Source organism: Clinocottus analis, unplaced genomic scaffold, assembly GCF_023055335.1.
Source record: "Clinocottus analis isolate CAN_PGR_092001 unplaced genomic scaffold, fCliAna1.0.p SCAF_29, whole genome shotgun sequence".
NCBI classification, from domain to species: domain Eukaryota; kingdom Metazoa; phylum Chordata; class Actinopteri; order Perciformes; family Cottidae; genus Clinocottus; species Clinocottus analis.
Window position 1 is genome coordinate 590,263 of NW_027176031.1, and position 27,238 is coordinate 617,500.

The 27,238-nt window shown below is 43.6% G+C and overlaps 3 protein-coding genes across 4 annotated transcripts in view; 1 reads left to right on the plus strand and 2 right to left on the minus strand.

The window, feature by feature from the left end:
• Positions 1-852: 852 nt before the first annotated feature.
• sass6 (SAS-6 centriolar assembly protein) lies at positions 853-7,610 on the plus strand. The gene is made up of 16 exons (XM_068593272.1): positions 853-1,038; positions 1,230-1,290; positions 1,635-1,714; positions 1,811-1,915; positions 2,233-2,401; positions 2,777-2,854; positions 3,916-4,035; positions 4,435-4,626; positions 4,781-4,975; positions 5,718-5,807; positions 5,985-6,164; positions 6,280-6,361; positions 6,754-6,863; positions 6,940-6,989; positions 7,141-7,232; positions 7,321-7,610. Exons 1-16 carry the CDS (start codon positions 977-979, stop codon positions 7,371-7,373), a joined length of 1,719 nt encoding a protein of 572 aa, XP_068449373.1. The 5' UTR covers positions 853-976; the 3' UTR covers positions 7,374-7,610.
• Positions 7,611-8,543: 933 nt separating this feature from the next.
• Positions 8,544-21,684, minus strand: LOC137795668 (leucine-rich repeat-containing protein 24-like). 2 transcript variants are annotated; one of them, XM_068593311.1, is made up of 8 exons: positions 21,302-21,684; positions 20,356-20,539; positions 18,257-18,343; positions 17,377-17,568; positions 16,047-16,215; positions 15,314-15,576; positions 12,283-12,849; positions 8,544-10,790 (listed from the first exon to the last, which is right to left on the minus strand). In XM_068593311.1, exons 2-8 carry the CDS (start codon positions 20,521-20,523, stop codon positions 10,380-10,382), a joined length of 1,857 nt encoding a protein of 618 aa, XP_068449412.1. In that variant the 5' UTR covers positions 20,524-20,539; positions 21,302-21,684; the 3' UTR covers positions 8,544-10,379. The 2 variants fall into 2 exon arrangements, with proteins under 2 accessions (XP_068449412.1, XP_068449410.1); XM_068593309.1 differs by lacking the exons at positions 20,356-20,539; positions 21,302-21,684 and having other exon boundaries at positions 18,257-19,013.
• A 3,288-nt stretch (positions 21,685-24,972) lies between these two features.
• Positions 24,973-27,238, minus strand: part of lonp1 (lon peptidase 1, mitochondrial) — a 17,880-nt gene continuing 15,614 nt past the window's right edge. Inside the window, exon 21 of the mRNA XM_068593273.1 lies at positions 24,973-26,385. Coding sequence (XP_068449374.1) covers positions 26,230-26,385 — 156 coding nt within the window. The 3' untranslated portion in view covers positions 24,973-26,229. The remainder of the gene's footprint in view (positions 26,386-27,238) is intronic.

The window sequence follows — 27,238 nt, forward strand, 5'->3', positions numbered from 1 at the left end:
CTATCTTTACTTTGGGGAGTTTTGTGTACAGATTGTAAAGCCCTTCGAGGCAAATTTTGTATTTGTGATTTTTGACTATATAAATAAAACTGAATTGAATTGAATTGAAAGAGGTGGAGCGTGATGAATGTTACCTGGTTGCTGAAACACTGCTTTTGAAGCCACCAAGCTATCCCTTAGCCCCTGCCATCAGTCTATGAAGTGAATGATGACATGTACAGTAGTGTTAATGTGCTTTGACTAGAACAGATACAAGTACAGGTCCATTGAGTTTAACTTACATTGGATGATGATGGCTGGACAGGTCACCAGTTTATCACTGGGAAGTATATGTAGAGACAGACAACCTACAGGGAATTTTAGAATCTCCTAATTCAGAATAACCCAAATGTAAATCACAATATTATTATTGGTTAATGTAAAAGAAAATGTCAATGATGAACCTTTTGCATACAACTATTTTGCAATTGCTCAACAGTGGACCACCACGTGCATGTGTTTGAGATTTCACCATTAAATTGAAAAAAACCCACCAAAATTGGTAAACATTTTATTTACCTATAATACATATCTTTATTGTATTTTCTTACATTAAAAATTTCTTCTTTTTACATCCCCACCATGTCATACCCTGCGTGTTTTTGTTTTGCTCCACAAACTAACAAAGTAACAAAACAAACTATGCACTTCATGGAAAACTGGATTTCTACTGCTGGGATTATCACTTGTTGCTGTTAAATACGGTCCGGTCCCAATCCCAGCCACTAGGTGGCGGTGAAGGATTTTATACGCCAACGGCAAATACACGTCAAGAAGAAGAAGAAGATCATTCACTTTCCGTTTCCGGGGCGATTCAGTTGGCGGATGAAAAGCGCCAAATCAAAACCCTGAAGAAATAACAGCTGAACGGTGAAGGGACGGAAGCCGACGCCTCTCGGGACTAGCGCGTCTGTTTACGTCCCCAGAAAGACACAACATGGAGGAGCTCTTCAGCAAAGGGTTGCAGGTGTACGTGAGGTGCAAGGATTGCGAGGAGAGGTAAGACCTGGACCTGACAGCACCTGTTGAACCACGGCGAGCTCACGTGACCCCCAAGAGGGTCCGAGACCGGGAAGATTTGTGGTTAAATTGAATATATATATATATATATATATATATATATATATATATATATATATATATATATATATATATATATATATATATATTGTGACTTCTTTATTTTATAGGAAAGCAAACATCTGTGTCAGCATTGAGCTTCAGTTGACAAACAGCCCAGTACACAAAAGGGTGAGTAGTTCTGCAATAGAAAGTCTTATCTGGTTTGTGTTGGTTTTCATTTTTACTCATTTACTTGCTTAAACTTTTTTCTTTTCTTTTCTTATGGACATCCTTGGCCAAATGCATTGTTAATTTCTTCTAATCTTTCTTATTGTTGAAGGTTGTATTGTTTGCTAAACTGTAAAATACCTAAATATAATATCAAGTATTAAAAAAAAAGATAGACTTATCTGTTTTTTACTAATGGGAAAGACGTTGTTGCCGACACCTCTTCCTTCCTCTCAGTTCTCAATGTAACCTGGAATACGTTGAAGGCTTTTCTTCCTACTCACTTAACCTTGTTTTTGTTTTAGGATCTTCTAGTGAGACTAACCGATGATACTGATCCATATTTTCTCTTCAACCTCTCTATATCAGAAGAAGATTTCCAAAGGTAAGTACTGGTAGAACTCTACACATTACAATGCTCAGTGGTTGAACAAAGTTCTTCAACCTTCTCTAATGTTGTCTTTCTTTTTTGTTTGTGTAGCTTGAAAGTCCAACAGAGGCTACTGATAGACTTTGCATCGTTTCCTCAGAAATTTATTGACTTGCTTAATCTGTGTTATTCTGAGCAAGAGTCGGAAAATCCAAGGTAGGAAGAACACTTCACTGTTGTACTGAATAAACCCAGCAACATTGTATAAGGATCTGTATCGCTCCTAATGATTCCATTGCAGTTTATTTCTTTTACATAAATATTGTGAGATATAGAGAATATTTAGATAACGCTGAAGTTCTCTCCAGAAATATGCACTCAATTTTAACATACATGTGGTTGCTTTTATCAGTTGAAGTTGTATCTGTTGTATGGACAAAACATTTGAGATGTATACACTAGTACAGTAAAAAAAAAAAAAAACAACAACAACACGAGAATCTACATGGCTGTTTTTGAAATGTTTTTCACAGGTTTCTCCTGCAGTTGTCCAGTCAGTCTCTCGTGCTGGAAGGCCCGGCTACCTTCAGTGTTGTGGAGACGAATGCCTTCAAACACCTGAACCACTTGTCTCTACGGCTTGTGCACGGATCTGACAAAGAGATTAAAGACTATCTGGCGGAGTGTCTCTGTTCTCTCAAGGTGGGCTCATTCTCCAGAATACTGTAGCACTCCAATGATCAAACTGAGCTTTGTCTGGTGGATATTTTAATGGGAACAAACTTATCTGCTTTTTGGTAAAGTTATTGTTACTGTTGGTACTTTTCAGCCAGGTGAGTTGAAGTAGTTGAGTGATTTGATTTTTTTTGCAAGAGATCACAGAAAAAGCAAATCAATGCATCGCAGAAATTATTATTAGTAATGCGCACCGTCACATGGATATTTTTAGAAAATAATATATAAATAAAGTACAGTTTCATTGGACTCCAATCAAAGCATCCAAAAATGTTTTTGACGTAACCCAAACCCTTTTGTCCTCAAGTTATGGTGGTTCAGACGTGATTCTCAATGTTTCAGGCAGAGAAGCAGGCTCTCGAGATGAAGCTCCAGAAGACGGACGAGGATCTGTCCAGGCAGCTGAGTTATGCCCAACAGGTCTGGCTTTTATCTACTCCTTTATACTCCTTTATCCTTTATCCTAGAAACTCCAAGCAAACTTCACTTAGAGCAATGATTTCCTATGTTTACAGCTTCAGAACCACATGCACGCACGCACACACACACACACACACAGCAGTGGTTCTCAAACTCTTTCTGTCACGCCCACTTTGGAGGAAGAACATGTTCACACACAACAAAAGTTGTAACAAAAATGTTTGACTCATCTGTGCTTTTATAAAGAAAATTGCAATCACTTTCAGGTAAACCAGATTTCTCCAACAGACAAAAACAAATAAAATATGTCATCACTTTGTTAGAACAATGAAAATAAAGTTCTATCGTGCAAATAATAACTTTTATTTAGTTACTACTAAATAGCTCATTGTGGAAAATAATAAGCTATTTTTTTGCAAAACAGAATGAGTGCAGATGTGAGCCGTTACATTTTATTAGTGGCTGCTATGAGCTTCTTTCCTTCACATCTTTTTTCATGCTCAATGTTGAGCTGAGATTGATGTTTTGTGCATGCGCAAGCATATCCAGCAGCTGATTGTGGGAACAAGAGACAAGCATTTTGGCTCGTTTCTGTTCTTGAACCCGGAGAGCTGCTCTGGGTTCAGAGAGCTGCTTTTCTGGAACCAAAAGTCCTTTGTGTTTAACTTGTAATGTACGGAGTTGAAGGCGAAGGGGTCAAGAAGAGAAGACTAAAAACGTTCATACCGACTTTAATGCAGATATTGGATGGAATGTGTCGGGACTATTGTCTTAAAGACTATACGAAAAAGCATTGTGTCCATATAAATAACATTTAGTGGAAAAGGACCAATTGCTGTGGCTCAGGGGGAGAGCAAGTCGTCACAGGTTGGCCTGTCCACGTGTCGGCCCTTGGACAGAACCCTTGAATAATGCACGGCAGCTCCGTCACTAGCAGCCTACCTGTGTGACAATATGAAGTAAAGAAGCACTTTGTCTGTTTTGGTGAAAAAACGTGATACAAGTATTGTCCATTTTTAGGAGTGAAACACTTTCATTCATAACATGTATTTCTCTCACAGACGCTCTCTGAGAAGACCAAAGAGTTGGACAAACTGCGTTCAGAGTGGACCGGTCAGACCAGCGCTCTGTCCAGCCGCCATTGTCAAGAGTTACAATCGGAGAGGGAGAAGGCTGTAGAGGTAAGACTCATCTGTAAAAATGCCATTTATAATGGCTGCGTGTATAGTATAGTGTGTGTGCATGCGTAACAATAGCTTAACTTTGCAATCGTGTTTAGGCTTAGAAGGCCCTGATGGCTTATACACACACAGCCATAACGTGCATTTTCCATAAAAGGTGACCTTCAAAACTACTAATACTATTATGAATAAAGACACAATCTCTTATTTTTAAATTAATTGTACTGCAAATAACCACTGGAAATGTATATGTTAGTTTATTAGGGAGGCCTATTATAAATATTGTGATTAATAACAATAGTTCTATCATGACATGACTATTTGGAACTAACAGAGTGTTGGCTGGAGGACATGGATGCGTTCTCATGAGGATGTGTAAGAGGTGTTGTCTGTCTTTAGTCACACAGCAGACTTCAGCAGCAGATGGAGCTGCTCCGCCAGGAGCTGGAGACTTCTCACCAGAGGAGCAGCCAGCAGCTCCACAGCAGACTGACGGAGCTGGAAGCCTCCTGCAGAGAGCTGACCGAGAGGAAGTACAAGAACGAGTCCGTCATCAGAGACCTGAAGACCAAGCTGGTGGGTGCAGAGGAGGTAAGTGGAGGGCGTTAACAAACCTCAATGAGCAGCAACACTTGCTTGGTGGGCTCCCGTTTCGTGCTCTAGTTATTCTGTTATTTTTTCCACCTCTGTCCAGGATGCAGATGTTTCAAGAGAGATTATTGACTGTGTGTGTGCGTGTGTATAGGAGTGCCAGCGCTCAAAGCAGCAGATCCTGTCTCTCAGGAGGGAGAACGGCTGTCTGGACACAGAGGTCCATGACAAGGAGCGCTTGGTGAGCCAGCTGCAGATGAGAGTGTCTGTTCTGGAGCAGGAAGTCAAAGATAAGGACCAGCTGGTGCTTCGCTCCAAAGAGCTACTAGAAGCTACTCAGCAGCAGAAGGTAAGAGTGACTGTTGTTGTTTAGTTGTTTTCTTTACCTAAACCTTTGAAACAGTTCTGATTCTGAGGGCCAAGTTTAGTCCTTTTAATCCCACTGTGATTTAGGATCCACTCCAACTCTGTGGGAGTGTCACTTTAATAGCCTGTTGATTTTCTGTCCCTCTGGAGTCAACCACATCAAATCTATGTTGACTGAAATTCTACTTATTGATTCACTTCATACAAAAGCAATAAGTGCTTTTCATGTTTTCAGTTCAGTTTTTCTTCCTCAGTGAGAAAAGTCCAGTCTGTGTTGTCTTGAACAAATGCACTGACGTCTGGTTGAAGGAGGTAGATGTGAAGGACAGCTGACAGGTATCAGCGGCAGCTTTGCGCATGCGCGATTTAATGTTCAATCCGGGTCCGCTGAGCCTGCAGCGCGAGCTGCCGGTGAGCGCTTGTGAAGCTTTGAGAGGCGACTCGCTCGCGCGGTGCTCGTTAAGGACAGAAACTACAGAACAATACCTGCTTTCACGTCGGGCTCAAGTGAGCAAATAGTCCGGTAATGCTCCGGAAACGCGAGGGCGGAACTAAAAAGATTGCCTTCAAAGTAAAAGCCCCCCCAAAAATTATTTAAAAAAAATTTAAAATGCAGTTAACGAATGATCAAATAATTAACGACGTTAATTGATTGAAAAGTTAACGCAATAATAATAGCCCTAATATATTTATTTATTTTAATCTCTAAGTTTTTTGTTTTCTAGGACTCGATGGAAGAAAATGCTGGAAGTAAAGAACTTCAAATAAAAAAACTTGAGGCGACAGTGAGATCGCTGTCTGAGGAGCTGATAAAGGTTTGTGGTGGTGAAGCCATGAAGAGAAGCCATCAGTACTCTTCCTGTGGCTTCAGGGCCTCTTTTCACAGATCTGATGAATGGATTCTAAAGAACGCTTGCTGTTTATCTTAACCGGTAGAACAACAGAAGCACCCGTTGGTGCGTCTGACTTCCTTCTATTCCTTTTGCATCCAGGCCAACGGTATCATTAAGAAGTTGCAGGGAGAGGTTCGAGGCCTCGTTGGGAAAATCAAAGTGAAAAACACGGTAACTGTGTCACAGGAGAAGCTCCTCCAGGACACAGCAGGGAAACTTGAGGAAGCTGAAAAGGATTTGCAGAGCACTCGGCAGCAGCTTGTGTCCCGGGACGAGCAGGTACATCTGCATTGATCATTCACATTACCAGTTAACTTTATCACGTATCTAACCCTAGTGATTTGGACCTCGTTAACGGAACAGAGGTTTGAGATGAATTGGATTTATGTTCCAGGTTTCAAAACTGAATCAGCAGTTGGAGACGACAGTACAGAAGCTGAATGAGAGCAGAGAGGTGTTGAAAACCAATGAAAACGGTGAGGAAGCTTGTCTCACTGAGGGGGAGGAGCTACAATATGAAATACGACTGGGTTCAATCCCAGCTGTCCTCATGTCGGGTCCTACAGTTCACATATGTGATGATAGGAATAATGTTCAAGTGTTAACTGACTCCCGTCTGTCCACTCGAGTGTGAGCAGCATTCAGTGCCGGGTAACAACACTTCCACACCTGATGCACACATTTAGCTCAGGCTTTTATTTAGGTTTGATTCCCAATTTCTCAGTAAAATGACAGTTTAAAGATTCATCACAACAGTAAACTGCAGTGCTTCACTGCTTCTGACCTTAGACCTCCAGCTGATGAGGCATTAAAGTCATTCTAATACTTTAAAAAAACGCTCATCTTCTGTGCTGTTGCTCTTTACTAGTTATAAATTGGCTGAACAAGCAGCTAAATGAAAAGCAGCTCTCCAGAAAGCCAGCGTCTCCTGAACCATTGGACCGGCCGTCCCTCCTCTCCAGCGCAACAGGACTGAAGGTACACTGTTGCACATGAGCAGTACTGTCACACATCACTTAGCTCAGCAAACCTTAACGCTGCACGCTTCCCTCAGGTAACGCCTCCTACTGACCAGCTAGCAATGCAGCAAACCACCAGACGCACGTGAGCATTCCTTCCTTTCCACACTGTACAATATGTTCAGTCTTTACATTTTCTTATTTAAGTTTTAAATGAGAATTGAGGTTGAAAGTCTGTTTCATCTGTCTCGTAGGGCGTTTAGTTCAAGTCTTTTCACTGTTTTTCCCATCCACAGTGGAGACTCTGCAGGTCTAGACTCTAAGTACTTTGAGAGGAGAGACGATAGCATTCCACTCTACGGTCTGTCTTCTAATGCGTTTCACAAAGGTAAACCGCTCATCCCCATGACATCGTGTCTTCAGCGTTATTGGAAGTCATTTGATTGACAGGTCCATTTCCTTACTTTTCTTTGTAGAGTTCCTTCCACGAACAAAGCCCACTGTAGCTTCTGCTTACTTCTCTGCATGAAGAGAGAGCAGCTGCTTCATGATCACACCTCCAGGAGGAAATGAAACCATCACAGGCCTCTGACCTGCTGCGATAGCTTCTGATGTAAATGCTGCTACGCCTTTCTGATTTTAGTGATCATGGAGAATGTAGTCTTTACACTCTTTTTCCTAAAACAGTATATGAAGTTTGCCATATTTTTGTGTTAATATTATGTTTTGTTTGCTGTTGTATTTAATAAAACATGTTTCCATCACAGGAATGCTAGGGTATCTAGTGCTTTAAAATCTATTTTCTTTTTCATGTCACTTTAAGTCTCCTTCAAATATTAAATGTGTGAAATGAAAATATTGATGCTGTTCAGTATTTGTCAAGATGGCTGCACACTGCTCACACATCTTTAAACTGTAACACAGAAATACTGCATGGTGAGCTGGAGTATAGACACACAACTAGATGCAATAAGTACAATACATATTACTGGAGAAGGAAGGAGCCCTCACACCAACACAATCAAGACCAGATCATGATCCATGCTGCGATGGATCATGGCTGTGTCCAACCAGCTGGTGATGCCCCTCCTCTCTACTTCTTTCTGCTGACACGAATTATGGTTATTTGGATTGTGGGCCATGCATATACTACTCATGATATGAATAATTTGTCATATTCATGTAATGTGCTGTAACTCTGTTACTTTGCTCATTCTGGTCACATGACATCTATTGCTTCTGTTCATCCGGGGAGAGAGATCCTCCTCCGTTGCTCTCCTGAACAGTGTCTTCCCTTTTTTTTCCCTGTAAAAGGGTTTTTACTATCATTATTTGAGGGAGTTGTTTCTCATCCGATGTGAAGTCCTGGGACAGGATGTTGTGTACAGATTGTAAAGCCCTCCGAGGATAATTTTGTATTTGATTTTGGGCTATACAAATAAAACTAAATTGAATGTCAAGGAAGATACGGAGGGAGCTGGACCAAAAAGGGCTTAACCTCCACTACCCCCCCCCCCCCCCCCTCCTGCCATGAAGTGTTTGACATGGGTTTAAAAGGACAGAGGCAAGAGCTTGGAGTAGCAACTTGGATTCAAAATGACTGATTTCAACTTCTCCTTGCAAAAATACATTACCTGATTAAAATGTCCCACTCGGTGTTGAGTAGAATTTTTCTAACAGTAATCAATCTTACAAATCCTGACGGGGACAAAAGCTTCTTTATTGTACATTAAGTGTAGTTGAGTGAAGGGCAACATTATTAATAATATATATTCATGTATGTAGCGTTTGTATTGGAAAAGATAATCACAGTGTTCAACAATCCAGATAAACCTTATTTTAACTTTCTTATATTCTTTAAGTTGTATTGAAATTAATTTCTCAGTAATAGTTTATTCATTCTCAAACACGAGAATACTGATTATGTTGAAACATTTTAATAAGTCCTATTTTACGATAGCCCTGAAAGCTCAACACACTGTATGTATGAAAACATCTTCAGCAATTGCAACACCAAGAATTAAAAAAAAACTGTAAATAGAGAAAATGTGCTTCAGACAGAAAACCAAATACAGAAACACAAGATCCTGCAATGAGAGAAAACAACTAAATACAGAAACACGTTTACAAACAAACGCACTGCCAGTAGCCGGTGAAGTGATGGAGAGCAAGCGGTTAACATGGCTTGTTAGCGGCAACCCTTCAGTGGTGTTGGAAAATAAGCTAAAAAGTGGTTACTTTTTGTTTAGGTTATTTGAACATTGTGATCACATGCACCAGATATTAATGCAGATATATGCTGTTACCTAGTGTTGGCCTTTTGCTTAGAAAGTAAAATAAACTGATGAAATATGCAAGTAATTGTGAAAATATTAGCGGGCTATGGTTACTTTTAGAAGCAACATTCAAGGCCAAAATAAATTATATTTCAGTTGGTCATGATAATCTGAATAACAATTCCAATTGTAAATCTTTCCTTAATTAATAATTTGTATTGCTCAAAAATTTGCCTTTTCAATGTATGTACAACGCACAACATCCTCTTTTCCTTGGACCCTGGCATTGGATAAGATATCTAACAGGGAAACGCTCAAGAGGAGGAGCTTCTATCAGGAGAAAGAGCTTCCATCAGGAGGAGGAGCTTCTATCAGGATAGACACAATGAACAACATCATTAATGAAGAACGGCAGCAGTTAAATCATGTTTGTGTTGTGTTTGCAATGTTTCAGCATGTAGTTGTGTTGTATCTGTGTGTGGTGATATTGGTTAGAATGTTTTCTTGATTTGCAGTGTTTTTGTCCCTCACAGACACTATACTATATAATCATCCCATCAACTTAAATACGCTTTAATATTTGAATTATATGTCTTTCTTTATTTTTGTATTCTGCTTCAGTTGATCATATCCTAAAGTGCTTACCCTGATGAATACGTCTAGTTCAAGATGGGTGATTTAAGAGAACCAGAATCGTCCTTTAAGATCTGGTAAATTTACATGTTTCCAAACTTTTGGATAAGTAGTTATAAAATTCAGCTGTTGTTAAAATGAATCAATTTCAATGTGCTTCCCTGTGGATGTACCACTGCTGGCCATCGTGACTGCACAGGATGCTTCAGATGCTTAACAACTACAAAGTGTGAGAATAAATTAAAACACATCCAGACATTAACAACAGTTATAAAATACACTACTGTTCCTACATGCTCATGAAATGGAAGATTCACTTTGCAAACTGGAGTCTTCAGAGTTCTTTAAAGGAAAGATATTAACTTGCGTCATGTACAGTTTGGGGTGCAGCTCCGTATATACAGAGTCCAGTTCACACGATTTGTCCATTGGTGCTATTGATCTGATCTACCCAACTGTGAGCCGGGTATGTAAACCTCCAATAAGAGTCCATCTATTTGACATAGAAAGTAAACCCTTCCATGGGGATGTGTACTGATCCTGACTCCTTTACTGGTAGATTCCTGCAGTGACCCTGACTCGAGATGAGACCACACAGACCTGTAAGGAATGGAGACTCTCCCCCATCAGCAGTGGATCTCGTAGGCTATCTGGGAGTCCATGAACAGGCCTGTGTGGTTAAGAAACATCCCTTCTACCTCTGATGGGATCACAGGCTTGGCTTCCCCTCCCTCCCCCGCCATCCTCCTCATGGTCCGTATGTCGCCCTCCTGCTGCTCTTGCAGCTGTTTGTTGGGGGCCAGAGTGGGACTGGTGGTCTGGCAGGGGCCCGATGAGAGGGTGTGGCTGGAGGTGTCGGATGGAACAGGGCATCCCAGGTTAGTGGTGGAAACAGCTGCGGGTGGAGCAGGAGGCAGCACCGGCTTGGCCCTGTTGAGGACGTACATCTCATGGCCGCGCTCATCACGATACTCCTCCAGCTGGGCGAAGGTCGTGGGCCCGTCCGAGTAGTCATTCACGTACAGAATGCTCTCCTCCTGCAGGATGACACGTACAGCAATGATACAGCACGATGGAAAAGAATGGCACACATTTTCAGTCAAGTCCGTGCAGTAAGATGGCGCTGCAGATGCTCCCCTCTCCATACAGCACCTTCTTAGGTTCTGGGAGCAGTTTCTTTAAGGGATCAAGCCCATAGTGGCTCAATATCCCCTATAGGTCCTGGGGGAAACCCACACTTGGATCAATCAGTCAAAATCGAAAAATGTAAATCTCTTTTAAAAAATGTAATAATATATCATACCAATAAATACAAAATTAAAAAATCAACCCAGTTGCGCGTGCTGGCCTGACCCTGCTGACTGCAGCAGACTAACCCTAACCCCTGACTATCAGGTAAGGGCCCGAGCATTGACCAGCAGTCAGCCCTATTGTACTTAGTGTCGAGATTACATGCAAAGTCAATGCACAGCTGCGTCGAAGCTGCGTAGATGCGTAATTTTACAGCGGGCAGCGCGTCAGACGCATAGAAGCAGCACGAACTGCCGCTGGCCGTGGGGCAAACTCGACACATGAGTTGTCGACGCGCAAGTTGAAATCTCCCAACTCCGGCAGCAAAAACGCATGAGTCATAGTTGGGTCAGCCAATCAGCGTTGAGATGTTCCGCTCGCTTTTCAAATAATAGAAGATAGAAAATGTAAATCCCTTTCAAGTAGACCAGATTGCTCCATCGGACAAAAACTAATAACATGTTAAATCACTTTGTTAGACCAATGCAAATAAAGTTCTATCTGTGCAAAATCTAACAAATATTTGGTAAAAATAAATACGTATTGTGGCGGCAAATAACCTGTTTAACACTGAATATTGTCGTCATCTACTATTGGGGGAGTTTTTCCTGATCCGAGGTGAGGTCCTGGGACAGGGATGTCATGTGTACAGATTGTAAAGCCCCCGAGGCAAATCTTGTATTTGTGATTTTGGGCTATACAAAATGAACTGAATTGAATTGAACATCTTTTTAAGATAATAACAATAACGTTCAACCTGTGAAAACAGAGTGAGTGCAGATGCGTGAGCATCGGGTTGTACCAGTATTAGTGGCTGCAGTGAGCTGCTTCAGTTGACATCGTAACCTGTTGACGTCGTAACCTGTTGACGTCGTAACCTGTTGACGTCGTAACCTGTTGACGTCGTAACCTGTTGACGTCGTAACCTGTTGACGTCGTAACCTGTTGACCATTAGATGTTGCTTTAGTGCCCATATTATTTCTTCTTTGAAATATAAGGCTTATTCTTCTTCTTAACAGCAGTTTCTTGTCAGATAATAATTATGTAATAATTAGTTCCAATGGGAAGGTTTGGAGTTTTAACTTAAGAAGGCTATGCAATGCCAAACCTGCTCTCACCTGTGCGTAATTGAACAATTACTGTGTGTGTTGTTCTAATAACAAGAAGTTATCTCAGTTATGTGGTTGGACATAACTACTAATGCTAATTAAAACATGTAGTATTTAATCTACACATACCTTCTCAGCTCCATCAGCTTCCTTCTCTCTTTGGCGATGCCGGCTGTAGATCATGGCGACCAGCAGCAGAGCGGTCAGAGCCAGCAGGGAGATGCCGACAGCGATAGCAGTTTGAGTGGCAGCTCCCAAAGCGCTGAAGGCCATGCTGCCGAGTGCGTACAGCGGCTCCCGGCTCACATCGGAGCCCATAGCAGCACCGTGGCTCCTCAGCCTGGGCCAGGAGGGGGAGTATGGCGAGGACACCTGGGACCACGAGGCCCAGATGGAGGAAGAAGAGGAAGTGGATGAGTTGATGGCGAGCTGAAAAGTCACTCTGGCCACACCCCCTGCGTTCCAGGCTTCACATTCGTAGAAACCGGCATGAGCTACAGTCACATTGCTCAGAAACAGCATGCCACTGCCAGTGTCGGGGTCAAAGCGCTCGCCGTCAGTCTTCTGCAGACTGACTCTGCCTTCCTCTGAGGGTTCTTCTCCTTCACCCATCCCACCTCCTCCTGCACCCAGCTCCTGGACCAGGCCTCTGGGAGAAAGCACCACTTTACCCTGGGACGCCTTCCTCCAGGTCACCTGAAAAATCAATCATGTTTTATGAACAGTTATTTTATGTCACATAAAAATAAATTAGCAATCAACCTTAACTGAGCAGGAGGATCGTGTTATCTTCAACATATGTTTTACTATAGTTTTTTGTTGTTACTACCTTAGAGCAGTGGTTCTCAAACTTTTTCTGTCACGCCCCACTTTGGAGGAAGCAAAATGTTCGGGCCCCACCGCCTCAACAACATTGGAACAAAATGGTCCAACTTTTTGAGACTCCTCCATCCGTGCTTTTTTAATTAATAGATTAAAGAAAATGGAAATCTCTTTCAAGTAAACCAGATTGCTCCATCTGACTAAAAACTAATTACATGTGCAATGATTTTGTTAAAACAATGCAAATAAAGTTATATATGTGCAAAAAATAACTTATATTTGGCAAAAAAGATTACCAAGGAAGCCGGTTGGATCCCTGTTTTCTCCCCATAGTTTCATGTTGAAGTGTCCTAGACACTGAAGCCCCGGTGCTTCACAGCAGCACAAAGCTCATTATTTACTAAGGATGGGTAAAACACAGACAATAATTCCCTCACTGTGGGATTGCTTAAGAATTCTTAAAAATATATATATATATATATATATATATATATATATATATATATATATATATATATATATATATTTTTTTTTTTTTAAGAATCTGCATCTCCCCCCACATCCAACCTGTAATACCTCCGCGCCTCGCGAGCGCCCCAGACTTTGAGAACCACTGCCTTAAAGGGAGTTTTAAAGTTTTGAGTGGGAGCCAATGCTCAAATCTTCATGAAAGCTATTAAGGATTCTAATGACGATGATGATTAACCTCTCACATAGACGGAAGAAAGCTGACATCCAAATTCACTGTCACAACTTTAGCCAATCAGGCTGTGGATGACTTAAAGATAAAGACGATGACCTCAAAAACGGGGGCAGGAGACATTTGATCGTTCGATCATTAGATATTAGATCATAAACATCCCCGATAAATCTAAGGGCCATGACATCGGGTATTTTGAATGACTTAAGTGATAAAAACTTAAGTAATAATTAATAAATAGTGCTCTCTGAAGAGTCTGAGGTCACTAAGTGGCTGGACTCTCAGTTTACCACTTTTCAACATAAGACACGACACACAACGCAACAATACAGAACACAGAGACGCAACCAATTGTGAATAAAACAAGATCCACGAAGGTAATGGCCACCCGAACATTTCCCAACGGGAGGAACATCCAGCCAGCCTGAGAAGAGAGAACCTGAAGAATCGCTTTCCTTCTCCTGGTTTCTAATATGCGTCCACCTTGAATAATAACTTTGAATCCTGGATGCCAAATCTCTCTCTTGTGGCTCGGACACTTCTGTCTCTTTTCTGGCCTTGTTTTCCTGACCCGTCACCGACGGCCATCTTGTGCCCTGATGTGCTGCAGATTTGTTCAGCAACTGTTAAGAGAAAGAGTATTGAAAAGAAAAGACTCTAAAAATGAAAGAGAGAGATGGAGACGATCAGCTCAAGTCAAACCTATAAGAAGAAGCTGATGAGGTCCAAAGACACCGGAGAAGGTCGGACCCACCACCACACTATCATAAATTACAACTAATATAAAATGAAACAACCTTCCCTGGTGCTTCTCAAACACTCAGCGGCTGAATCTTGAATTGAATTCATCTTTTCAACCAAATTGAATGTCTATTCCATTCCATTTTCCAAACCGCTTATCCTCTTTAGGGTCGCGGGGCGCTTTAAAACACACATAAATAAAACAAATGTTGGCTAACAGTCCTGCAGTATCACAGTCATATTTCAGGGCTCTGTGTTTCCACTCAGGCCAACAATATTATAAAATATGCAGATAGATGGAATGACTATCTTTGGCCTCATCAGGGGCCGGATAAGTCTTCATAAAGGGAAATCATTCTCTGTGGAGAGGACAGCGACCTTGTTCAGAGACAAAAGCAACAGAACTCATCGTAAACTTCAGGAGGAACATTGTCACAGGGAGGGCTGACAGCTGCAGGGTCTTCCAATGACCAAAAGTCACTGGAGCAACAGTGAAGAAAGCCTCAGCATCTTCAAAAGGAGGACTCGCCCAGGAGTATTCATGGAAAGCATCCTCACCAGTGGGAGCGTCACATGGCTTAGACACACAAACCAGACTGAGAGGTCTTCACAAGTCCTTCAGACTGCAGTCATCAGGTCCAACATTCTTTCGAGTACACGCACTGTACATCCAACCAGCTCAATGTGTCTCTTTTAATGATGCTCTTCATCTGCAAGATGCATGTACTCTCCTGTACATGTGCAAATACTTATAGTATTTATCTGAATCCGATCTTTTGTTCTTTTGCAGGTCATAATCAAAAGAGCAAACTGCTGCTGGACTACTCTGGATGATGACGCAAAATAGTGTCGTGGAAACTTCTGGAAGTTATACTTATTTGCTTTCAGTATCCCTACCTGTGGCCGCGGGTAACCTGAGGCGTGGCAGGACACCCTGAGGCTCTCTCCCAGGCGCACCGCCAGTCTCCTTGGCTCCAGCTGCACCAGTGGAGGGATACACACCAAGCTATTGAGGGGGACCTCCACCAGGCTTAGGTGGGACAGGCGTGGCGGCTCAATGCAGACCAGGCGACGTTCCGCAGAGCTGAGCAGCCTCTGGCCTTCCTCATCAATCCAGCTCCTCAGCCAGTGCAGAGCACAGTCACAGCGCCATGGGTTGTCTACAGCGAAGCAGAGCACAGGAGGTTACTGGGACCCCACGCTGAGCCCGAGGGCCGCGTCACTGGTGGGGTGCAGAGGACATGTCAGAGCACTAAAGACCAGCGAGCTACCTTTCACACACACACACACACACACACACACACACACACACACACACACACGTTCACCGTCCTCAGGACGCTACACATGAGCAATGTGTATGTATTGACAGGAGGGTCACGAATGGAAAATGAGGAAACTGCAATATGACATTACTAGATTACAGGTTTGATAGTAATCATCCAAAGAGAGAAATGCATAGACTGCATTCAGAATAACTTCAGGAAGAATGTGAAATAAACTGATTTAATGTTTTAATTAGATAATCAGTATTCAATCTGCTGGGTTCCATCTATCTGTAGAAAATGGTTCATAATCTCTCTCTCTCTCTCTCTCTCTCTCTCTCTCATGTCATTATGTCAGTAATCACCTGTGATGCGCAGCACCTGTAGACTGACCAGAGGCCGCAGGGCCGCAGGGCCAATGGTGTGCAGATGGTTCCTGCTCAGGTCCAGAAGGGCCAGAGAAGTCAGACCCACGAGAGCTTGGTCTGCTAACATCTCGATACTGTTGTGCTGCAAATGGAGCTCCTGCAGGCGCTGCAGAGACATGGAACACAGAACACGGAACATGGAACACAGAACATGGAACATGGAACACAGAACATGGAACACAGAACATGGCTCACCTTGCGTAGATAGCTACATAATGAGTTCATTGTTAAACTGTGTGAAATATCATGGACATCTTACATGTGCTCTAAGCACGCTATAAACTATACACTATAAACCTGAAATGTCTCCGACACAATCTGAACTATAATCGGGTCTCCTGACCCAGAGGGTGGAGAGACTCTCGGCGTCCAAGTTTTATGACGTTATGACGTGTGACCTTTGGCGCATTTGAGCCGCATAGCGACATGTATACATAAACCTCTAAGACCGACAGGAAGGACGAGCCAATGTTTGATTTATTCAATCTTTAATTGATTACTTTTGTATTACTTTACAGTAGGGTATATGTAATTATGAAGGTTATTATGGGAGTTGTTTTGAAGTTCCCGTCATAAAACCACACCCCCTTTTCAAGAAGATGAAACAAGACAACGTCAGCTCTTATTTCTTCTTGAGTCTCTTGAACTCACAGTAGAAGAGATTCTACTGTGAGGGCAAGAGACTCAAGAAGAAATAACTCAGAGATTAAAGAGTGTTAAACGAGAGAAGATGAGATGACTCCTGTTGAGAGAGACCAAGACGACCGGGTTCTAAAGAGATCAGAACCCAGCGAGACCAACAGAACCTGCTTATGTCTCCAGATGACTTCATCTTCCAGAAAGTATCTTAGACCTAATAATCTAAATTCAATTCACATTAAAACTAATATGAAGCTGCTTCTCAGACTGTTAGCGGCTGAAGGGAGCAGACATGTTTGGGGACACTGAAGGAGACGAGTCACTGCTCACGTCTTCCTTCATCCTTACTCACCATGCTCTTCATTCATTGCATTCATGTGTTTATTTTGTTGTCTATTCACTTATTTTAGTGGTTTAGCTATGTAGATAGTCCAGTAAGTATTTATTTTATAAAGAACGTTATCATTTGGTGTGATATGAAATCATAAGTCCACCATACACCTGGAGGTTAACATTGAATGTTCATTTTGTTTTCTGTGAGTGAGGCTAATGCTGGCGTACGCTGGTCCATCATTCTGTTATAATAATTGAATCAGTTTTAATGAATTACATCTGCTACAAGCCTTACCTGTAACCCACGGAAGGTGTAGTCCAGGAGGCGTGTGATGTCATTTCCTGCCAGGTAAAGAATGCGGAGATGTTCAAGACCCTGGAACATGTCTGCTGTCACCAGGTGGACCCGGTTCCCGTTCAGAGCCAGCTCCAGCAGCTGGCCCTGGTTCTGGAAAGAGCCGGGCTCCACTGCTGCGATGGAGTTATTCTAGAGAAAGAGGAGTGGCAGAGTGATAAAAAAAACATCTCAATCATTTCCTTCTGCTCTTTTCTTTTCTGACTCTGATCCATCTCATTTCAATGCTTATCACCAGGGACTTGGTTTATATTAAAGTTGTGTTAACCCTTTAGTGTCTTTAGTGTGAGTCTAATGATGTTAACAAGTGATATATAGATATATCTATCTATCTATCTATCTATCTATCTATCTATCTTATATATGCAAATGCAGTCTTTGCAGTTCTCTCTTTGTATGATTACTTTCAAACCTGTAATCTAGTAATGTCATAATGCAATTTCCTCATCTCCCTTTGGAAGCTTTTACCGACAGGCACAAGAACAAATCGTCATACTTTACATATAGATCCCCATCTTGAATTAGTAGTGATTACACAGACTTTGCAAAGTGTTATTGAGGTAGTATGAAACACACCAAAAGACTGAGTACATAATAATAAATTAATGAATTCATTTATTTTCAAGCAAAAAATAATAAACCTTTTTTTCCAGCTGGGGTATCGTTCAGACTTTTCTCTTTGATAAACTGCTTGTTTTCTTAGCATTCTCTCTTTCAAATGGTATTTCTGTCGAGAATTGATAGTAAATATACAAATATCTGGTTCCAAGTCGGACCCAGTTCTCCATGTCCAACACTAAGTGTGTGCATGTTGCGCTACCTGCAGGTACAAGTAGTGCAGGTGCCGCAGGAGGAGGAGGTCCTGTCGGCGGATCTGACCGATCACATTGTCCTGGAGGAAGATGGTCTGGAGAAGACAAGAAGAAGACGGACACAGGAGCAGCTTCTGAGCCTTGGTGGATGTTTCAGAGTTGGGATTTGATTCTGTGTGTGTGTGTGTGTGTGTGTGTGTGTGTGTGTGTGTGTGTGTGTGTGTGTGTGTATTGGGTGGGGGTGGGGAGGGGTGTGTGTGTTCATGCATTCTATGTATGTTGTTCTTTCATTCTGTTATCATTTACCAATTTTCTTGTTTTCTGTATTTTCTCTTTGGTACGAACACAATTTCTGAGACTTCCAGACCTTCTGGAGGAGTCATGTGACAATAGACCCAACCTCTGCTGCTCCCTGAAGACCGTTGTCCTTCACTCATCTCGCTGTCTGGGCCGTGAATTCCAGTTTTACTGTGATTCCACGTCTCGTATCAACCTTACGTATATTATTAAGCCGTTGATTATGCCAAGCACAATTCTCATGAAGTTTCAATCAAGCAAGTTCATGATGTTTATTGAAGTTAGGAGTGTTTACTGACCCTGACGTGGCTCAAGGGAGGAGCCTACCTGTGTGCAAGGAGGAGTCTACCCGTGTGGAAGGAGGACTCTACCTGTGTGGAAGGAGGGGCATACCTGTGTGGAAGGAGGGGTGTACCTGTGTGGATCCTACTTGTTTGTAAGGAGGAGCCTGCTTGTTTGTAAGAAGGAGCCTACCTGTGTGGGAGGAGGGGCCTACCTGTGTGGAAGGAGAGCCTACCTGTGTGGAAGGAGGGCCTACCTGTGTGGGAGGAGAGCCTACCTGTGAGGGAGGAGGGCCTACCTGTGCGGGAGGAGGGCCTACCTGTGCGGGAGGAGGGCCTACCTGTGTGGGAGGAGGGCCTACCTGTGCGGGAGGAGGGCCTACCTGTGAGGGAGGAGGGCCTACCTGTGCGGGAGGAGGGCCTACCTGTGTGGGACGAGAGCCTACCTGTGTGGGAGGAGGGGCCTACCGGTGTGGGAGGAGAGCCTACCTGTGTGGGAGGAGGGGCCTACCTGTGTGGGAGGAGAGCCTACCTGTGAGGGAGGAGGGCCTACCTGTGTGGGAGGAGGGCCTACCTGTGCGGGAGGAGGGCCTACCTGTGCGGGAGGAGGGCCTACCTGTGAGGGAGGAGAGCCTACCTGTGAGGGAGGAGGGCCTACCTGTGCGGGAGGAGGGCCTACCTGTGCGGGAGGAGGGCCTACCTGTGTGGGAGGAGGGCCTACCTGTGTGGGAGGAGGGCCTACCTGTGAGGGAGGAGGGCCTACCTGTGAGGGAGGAGGGCCTACCTGTGCGGGAGGAGGGCCTACCTGTGTGGGAGGAGAGCCTACCTGTGAGGGAGGAGGGCCTACCTGTGTGGAAGGAGAGCCTACCTGTGTGGGAGGAGGGGCCTACTTGTGTGGGAAGAGGACCTACCTGTGTGGGAATAGGGCCTACCTGTGTGGAAGGAGGGCCTACCTGTGTGGGAGGAGGGCCTACCTGTGTGGAAGGAGGGCCCACCGGTGTGGAAGGAGGGCCTACCTGTGTGGGAGGAGAAGCCTACCCGTGTGCGATAAGGATGTACATGTGTGGAAGCAGGGATGTGTTTAGGGACGTCCCTCAGGCTGGTTGAGCCACACTCCACAGTGAGACTGTAGCGGGAGGAGGGCCTACCTGTGCGGGAGGAGGGCCTACCTGTGTGGGAGGAGGGCCTACCTGTGAGGGAGGAGGGCCTACCTGTGCGGGAGGAGGGCCTACCTGTGAGGGAGGAGGGCCTACCTGTGCGGGAGGAGGGCCTACCTGTGTGGGAGGAGAGCCTACCTGTGAGGGAGGAGGGCCTACCTGTGTGGAAGGAGAGCCTACCTGTGTGGGAGGAGGGGCCTACTTGTGTGGGAAGAGGACCTACCTGTGTGGGAATAGGGCCTACCTGTGTGGAAGGAGGGCCTACCTGTGTGGGAGGAGGGCCTACCTGTGTGGAAGGAGGGCCCACCGGTGTGGAAGGAGGGGCCTACCTGTGTGGGAGGAGAAGCCTACCCGTGTGCGATAAGGATGTACCTGTGTGGAAGCAGGGATGTGTTTAGGGACGTCCCTCAGGCTGGTTGAGCCACACTCCACAGTGAGACTGTAGCAGCGACAGCGTTCAGGGCAGGACGGAGACGCTCCACCCGGAGGCTGCAGAGTCAGGAGGAGCAGCGAGAGAGGAAGCGCCCAAAGAACAGCCATCACATCCACGGAGCGACTGGGGAGGAGACACAGTGAAGACATCGTCATGGTGACGCTGTGCATTAACAGCAGTGTTCGGGTGTTAGCGTTTAGGAGGTTAGGTGTTAGGGTTTAGGAGGTTAGGGGGTTAGAGGTTAAAGTAGAACTTTTTGGCTCAGGGGCCACAATGAGTTTTAAAATTTGACAGACGGGTTAAAAAAAAGTAAAAGCTAATAATTCAAAAATGAAGGACTTTAACATAATAGCAACTTTAACATTTACATTATAGCAACATTGACATTACAGCAACATTAAAGCAACATTAACCTTACAGCAACATTACAGCAACATTGCCATTACAGCAACAATAATACTACAGCAACATTAACATTATGGCAACAATAATACTACAGCAACATTAACGTTACAGCAACATCACAGCAAAATTAATACTACAGCAATATTAATACTGCAGCAAAATTAACATTACAGCAACGTTAACAATACAGCAACATTAATATTACAGCAACAGTAAGATTACAGCAACAGTATTACTAGAGCAACATTTAAATTAAAGCAACATTAACATTACAGCAACACTATCGATGTTGCTCTCATCATGATTTAAAGCTCCTTGTGTTCATGAATAGGAGTAAATATGAATATGGAACAGCACAATAAAGCATGTGTCAGAAGGCTCAGCGTTCAAACCCCTTAGACCACAACAGACGTCGGTCCGGGACTGGACAGGCCCCTCGTGCTGCACAATCAGACCCTGCGACGTGTTGTTGCTTCATACCTCGCTGCAGGTGATGAGGACTCCGCACGACGCCTTCTCACTCCTACTCCTCCTCAGGGTCGGATCTGGATCATCAGAGTCCCTCCGTGTTGGCGATGTGAACGCAGACGCTCAGCAGCGAGACGCGGCCCCAGTGCGCAGCGCACCGCGGGCCCGTCTCATCCTCCGAGCAGAGGGAGCAAGGAGGCGTCAAGCAGCACCGGGAGAGGAGAGCCGCAGCACCGGAAGAGAAGAGCCGCAGCACCGAGAGGCCGCAGAACCAAGTCCGCCCCTCTGAGACCGGATCAGGGGTCTCTGTGCATCTGCATCAGTATGCTGTCCGGACCCGGTGCCCCCCCCCCATGCATTAGTGCACGCTGCTGTTCCAGAGGACCACAGTCAAGTCTCGGCTCCACCGGAAGCAACACGAAGACCACTTCCGTCGCGAATCATTCACAATAAAAGCACAAAAGCAATATCTGCGCCAAACGAGGTGCTGTTGTGTGTCGATGTGCAGTCAGACATATTGCTATGTTAGATTGTTATGTTAGAGCATAACATAACCGTCTACTGGTAATATGTGGGTATTTATTACAAAATAAAGAAGCTCATGGTAGCTATTGTAATCGGTATGTTATTATGTTGTGCTGGCCTGACATTGGATCAGCATCCACTTCTTGTAATATCATGCATGTGGAGTATAGAATCTCCAACGTCCTCCTGCCCACAAACTGGTGAGTTTAATGTGTCTCCATGTTGAAGCATGTGGTACTTATCTCACATGTTGCAGCAGGGAATGTGTCACCATGCTAACAACCTTTTGTCTGATGTTGGCATTAAAACCTCTTGTTCTGGCTAAAACACAGTTTTTCACCAGTGTGTTTTTCCTCACATGTGCATCAATGGAGCTAATTTTTTTCTTATTTAATGATCCTCTCTTAGAGGAGCTATCGAGTCCAGAGTCACTCTCAATGAGGTCAATAGCACCATCAACAAGTTGATTAACTTGGGACGGACTAAAGTTAGCACAGGAGTCCTCTGTTACATTGAGACATGGTAATAAATCAAACACAAAAATCAAATTTAGCAACAGCACTGTCAGTTACAACTCTCGTGTAAAAACTCTTGCCTAACGCCATATAATCCGGTAGTATAAACTCAAAAGTTAAAAGGCAGTGGTCTGATAAAAGAGGGTTCTGTGGAAACGCTACTAAATGTTCTATGTTAATAACATATGTAAGAACAAGGTCGAGGGTTAAAGCAGTGAGTCAGTTTCTGTACTATCTGACAGAAGTCAATCGAATCCAACAATGAGATAAATGTAACACTAAGGTTATCATTGTCGACATCCACATGAATATTACAATCACCTACAATAGCTGCCATCTTTGACTCGGGGCTGTTGATAGGTCCTAGACCTAATTACAATTCATTTGAAAAGCCTTGTTCTTATTCTCTCATATCCAACCTGGAAAACAGTACAGCCGATTCTGTTTGTTGTAGTGTACCGGGCACCAGCTCCGTATTCAGAATTTATTTCTGAATTTTTATCAAGTGTAGTCCTTAAGACTGATAAGGGCTTCGTTTCCCTGATTCGATCGTTCTTAAGGACTTAAGAAGGCTCGAAAGAAGGTTCGATAAGAAGGAACGCTAAGATACGAGTGTTTCCCAGATGCGTTCTTAACTGCCTTAAGATCTCGCCAAAGAAGCTTCCTAAGACGCAGGAGGCGCTGTCCACCGCCGTGCTGCTGAAACTAAATCAATCGATGCCAGGTTAATCGATCACCCACCAATTTATCAGCGCATAAATCACACATAACACGCTGTGGCCCCCACACACAGGTGCAATTACGCTACGGGCGCGCGCGTGTGAAATCCACGACACCAATCACCCGGGGGCATCAAATCCACGGTGGACCTGGCGGACCTCGTCCCGTGTGGTGGCCATTCTAATGTGTGTCCGGGCATGACGCAGGAGGATCGGTGTCACGGCTGCCACACTCCGTGAAACCGATGCCTTGCCGAGGCCGGTGCCGTCCCCCACTACCTCCAGAAAGCTCCCCACTGCGTAAAAACGCAGGCGGAGGGCATCATTGCAGCGGCTTGGCCTGTGGATGTGTGGTGACAATAGCGTGCATTTATGCATTTATGTAAACTATCTGGCTTCGCGCACGGCGACGCTGTTGGTTAGCAGCAAGAATATGCTGTGTTGCAGCCGTGGTGTCTCTCACGTGGACTTCAGCGACGCCTTTAGACGTGGAGCCTCTCTGGATGAGGTTCCAGCTGAGTTCAATTACAGAGGTCAGTTTCCCTGATATCTATGGAATACCACAGGGTTGTTGATGTTTTTATAGCTAACGTAAACTCATATGCAGATGCCGAATGTGTGTGAAAACGCGAGTGATAGTAATGCTGATTCATTTTATTTATGTAGTATTTTTTCTTTTTATGCTATTATTTTTCTTGCGTCAGCGTTCTGCAGCTGTGGGCAAACATTCATCATTACGCATGGTTTACGTATTCCTTTGAGTGTCAGATATAACTTTCCCTGTTGCGGTTGCAGTGAGCGTTTAGTCGCTAAGAAGGCTGTTAAGAGTGGGTCAGACTGATCTTACGTTTCGTTCTTAGTGAAAGAGCATCTTAAGCTAAGAACGACTCTGGGAAACGCGTCGTTCTTTCACAGCGCTCTTAGAGCACTCCTAAGACGCTCTTGGCGCTTGAGAGAGTCTTAACGAATCTGGAAAACTCTAGTATGACTTGGAGGAATAGATTCATTTTGACTCACATATTCATCATGCCTTAGCCAGGTTTCAGTAAGACAGCACAAATCAATATGATTGTCTGATATTAATTAATTTACTAATTCCATGATCCACTGAGACACTGTAAGGTTACAGGTAAAGCCACATGGGTCGACGCAGCCATAGTGTCCCAGAGCTGTACGACAGCCAGAACACAGTTAACCCCACAAAACAAAGCATCACCAAAACTATTCGTCAATTTCACTTTTTCCAGTTCACTACTCCTTATTTAACGAGAATGATAATGTTCAGCAATAGCAGCTGAACTCTGATGATGCATTTGCTGAAACGGTTACATACTTCTGTTATCTTGGCACATATTGTACATACTTAATATGACCACACAACGAGTTAGACTCAGTCCATCTCGTGTGTTGGATGTCTTCGTATGCAAATGATGTTTTGCAACGGATTGTGCAAAGACAGTTTTGGGAAAAGGAGCCGTTGTGGCCAAAGATTCAGGTAAGCCTCTACTCTGATTTAATAAAGCACACTAGGTATTTTTGGAAATTCTGGTCAAAGGAGAGCTCACTTTTGTAGATGCAGTGAAAACGCCAGAGGATAGGGAAGCTGTGTTCTTTTCCCTCTGCTCTTCTCTCTGTACACCAACAGCTGCACCTCCAGCCACCAGTCCGTCAAGCTCCTGAAGTTTGCGGACGACACCACCCTCATTGGACTCATCTCTGGTGGGGACGAGTGCGCCTACAGGTGGGAGACTGATCACCTGGTGCAGCCACAACAACCTGTAGCTCAATGCTCTGAAGACAGTAGAGATGGTTGTGGATTACAGGAAGAACGCAGCCCCACCAGCCAGCGTGACACGCTAGTCTACACTGCGGAGTCCTTCAGCCTCCTGGGCACCACCAGAAGTGGTGAACCTCTACACAACAATCATTGAGCCCATCCTCACCTATTCAAACACCATCTGGCTGGTCAAGGGCAGCCAGATGGCCTCCACTTGTGTGCCTCCAGGACGCTGAGGCGGACTAGAACGTTGTGGCTGACCCCTCTCTCCCTTCACAAAATCTGTTGGAGTCCATCAGGACCAAAACTTCATCCTATGAAAAAAAATTCTCCCCAACCAGAACCATCACTGACTGGACCACTTAAAGGACAATTACACAAATACATACTTATAGTCTTTTCGGCAACTGTTACAAATACAAGTAGCATGACAGTTGGGATCATCACAACATAGCTGGACTACAAATTTAAATGTTCATAACCTGTAGTTATTTCAGATGATCAAACCCTCACCCTTCTAGTTCATAACCAGCTCCTGAAGACTTTGGTTACATCCAATTGCTATAATCTTGACATCTTTTAATGCAAATTATATCACATTCAGCACTAATTTGTGCTATTTCATAATGTTGTGTGAACAGGTCTCTCTCTCCATCCATCCATCTATCAATCTACACTGTATATGTCACTCTTTACTTGTATTACATACAAACATCTGTAGCACTTCACAAAATAAAATACATAAATGCTAGCTGTGTAAATGTGGTAATTTATGGTTATAATTAATAATTTAAGTAATATTCAGATATCCCAATAGACCATAGTATATTTCATATAATTATTAAAATGTATTTTAATAAGTATCTTTGTTTATAACCAGACCTGTGCATGATTACATCACAACAGGCATATTGTAGTTTGTTAGTTAAATAACACTTTCTCCAGACAATGGGATGACACTGAAACAAAACATCCCAGGTTAATTAGTAAAGATAAAAGCAGTCAGCAGAGTTGCTTTTAGGATTTAATTTGTTTACATCATCTTCACATCTGGCCAAGATTAATAAAAAATAATATAATAAATCTGTGAAAGGGTCCCTCTGAGCTCTATTTAATGAGAGCAGTGTGTAAAGCTCAACCTCAGTTAATGATGACATCATATCCTGTGATGTCCAGTGTTCATCATCAGCATGACTTCACTGTGTGCGTCCGTCTTTGGCTGCATGCCTTCAGTGATGTCTCCTCTCACATGATGGTCCTGTGATGATCAGCTGTTCCTCAAATCTTAAGGTCTACTAAAACTACAACCAGATGACACTCTTATCTGTCTCATCTGGTAACAAACCAGAAGAAACAAGTCTTAGTCCATCTCTCCTTGGTTTTAGTGCCGTAGTTGAAAGGCGGCTAAGACTGGTCCTGTGGGAAGACGATGGGGTAGATCTGGCTGTAGTGGTCCACAAAGTGGACCTCTAGGCCCTGGCTGATGTAGTCGGGCAGGTCAGAGAAGTCCTTCCTATTCTCGTCTGGCATGATGATGCAGGTCACACCAGCACGACGGGCCTAAAGGGACAAGTTGTTGAGTAAATACACACATTGGTTGCATTTCAAAATGACTTTAACAAAAACAACTGGATCTTTGCCCTGACGGCAGTGTGTTCTAAGGCTTGTAATGTCAGTTAGTCAATCCATCCACCAGAAACATGTAAAGAACTCCTAATCATTTTATTAACCCTGTGAACTTCTCGTATAAGTACAGCCATGTGCAAAAAAGGATTTAAAATCTGAAATTAAATTGTAATATTCTACACCCTCATACGTGTAGTTATGTTTCTACAAGAGAACAGAACATACATCGGCCTTGTGATGGTACAACCTGGCCACAGTGCCAAGACAAACCACATAGCTCTACTCATGCTGACGATGAAACTACTTTTTAGCGTCATGAGTAAAATTGTGTGCTTTATGAAGTAAGATTAGAGGTTATGACTTATTCTCAGAAGTCATAACCTCTAATTTTTGGCCCTCAGCAACAATCAGGAACTCTTGTATTATAAGGTTAATACCTCATATTATCATAACCTTATATTATCATAACCAGTTGACCGTACGGAGTATCCTACATACAGGGTATGCCAACTTTCCTCAAGACGGCATCATTTCAACCCTACAATGATTATTTCATAAATGCAACACACACACACACACACACACACACACACACACACACACACACACACACACACACACACACACACACACACACACACACACACACACACACACACACACACACACACACACACACACACACACTTGATTCACTGATATGAACGTCTTCAGGCTAATTCCTCACAAGTTGAGACGTCATTTCAAATAATCATTTTAGTCAAAATAGATTCAATAGCAAAACAAA

Bases quoted from the DNA above. Each gene is read 5' to 3' on its own strand.
- LOC137795668 (XM_068593309.1), bottom strand. From the start codon at position 18,517: ATGCATGAACACACACACCCCTCCCCACCCCCACCCAATACACACACA. The intron at 12,850-15,313 runs GTAGGGATACTG...TTGATTTTTCAG, and splicing joins CAGGTTACCCGCGGCCACAG to GTGACCTGGAGGAAGGCGTC. The intron at 10,791-12,282 runs GTATGTGTAGAT...GTCATCCTGCAG, and splicing joins AAGCTGATGGAGCTGAGAAG to GAGGAGAGCATTCTGTACGT.
- sass6 (XM_068593272.1), top strand. From the start codon at position 977: ATGGAGGAGCTCTTCAGCAAAGGGTTGCAGGTGTACGTGAGGTGCAAG. The intron at 1,916-2,232 runs GTAGGAAGAACA...TGTTTTTCACAG, and splicing joins CAAGAGTCGGAAAATCCAAG to GTTTCTCCTGCAGTTGTCCA. The intron at 6,990-7,140 runs GTGAGCATTCCT...TCCCATCCACAG, and splicing joins CAGCAAACCACCAGACGCAC to TGGAGACTCTGCAGGTCTAG.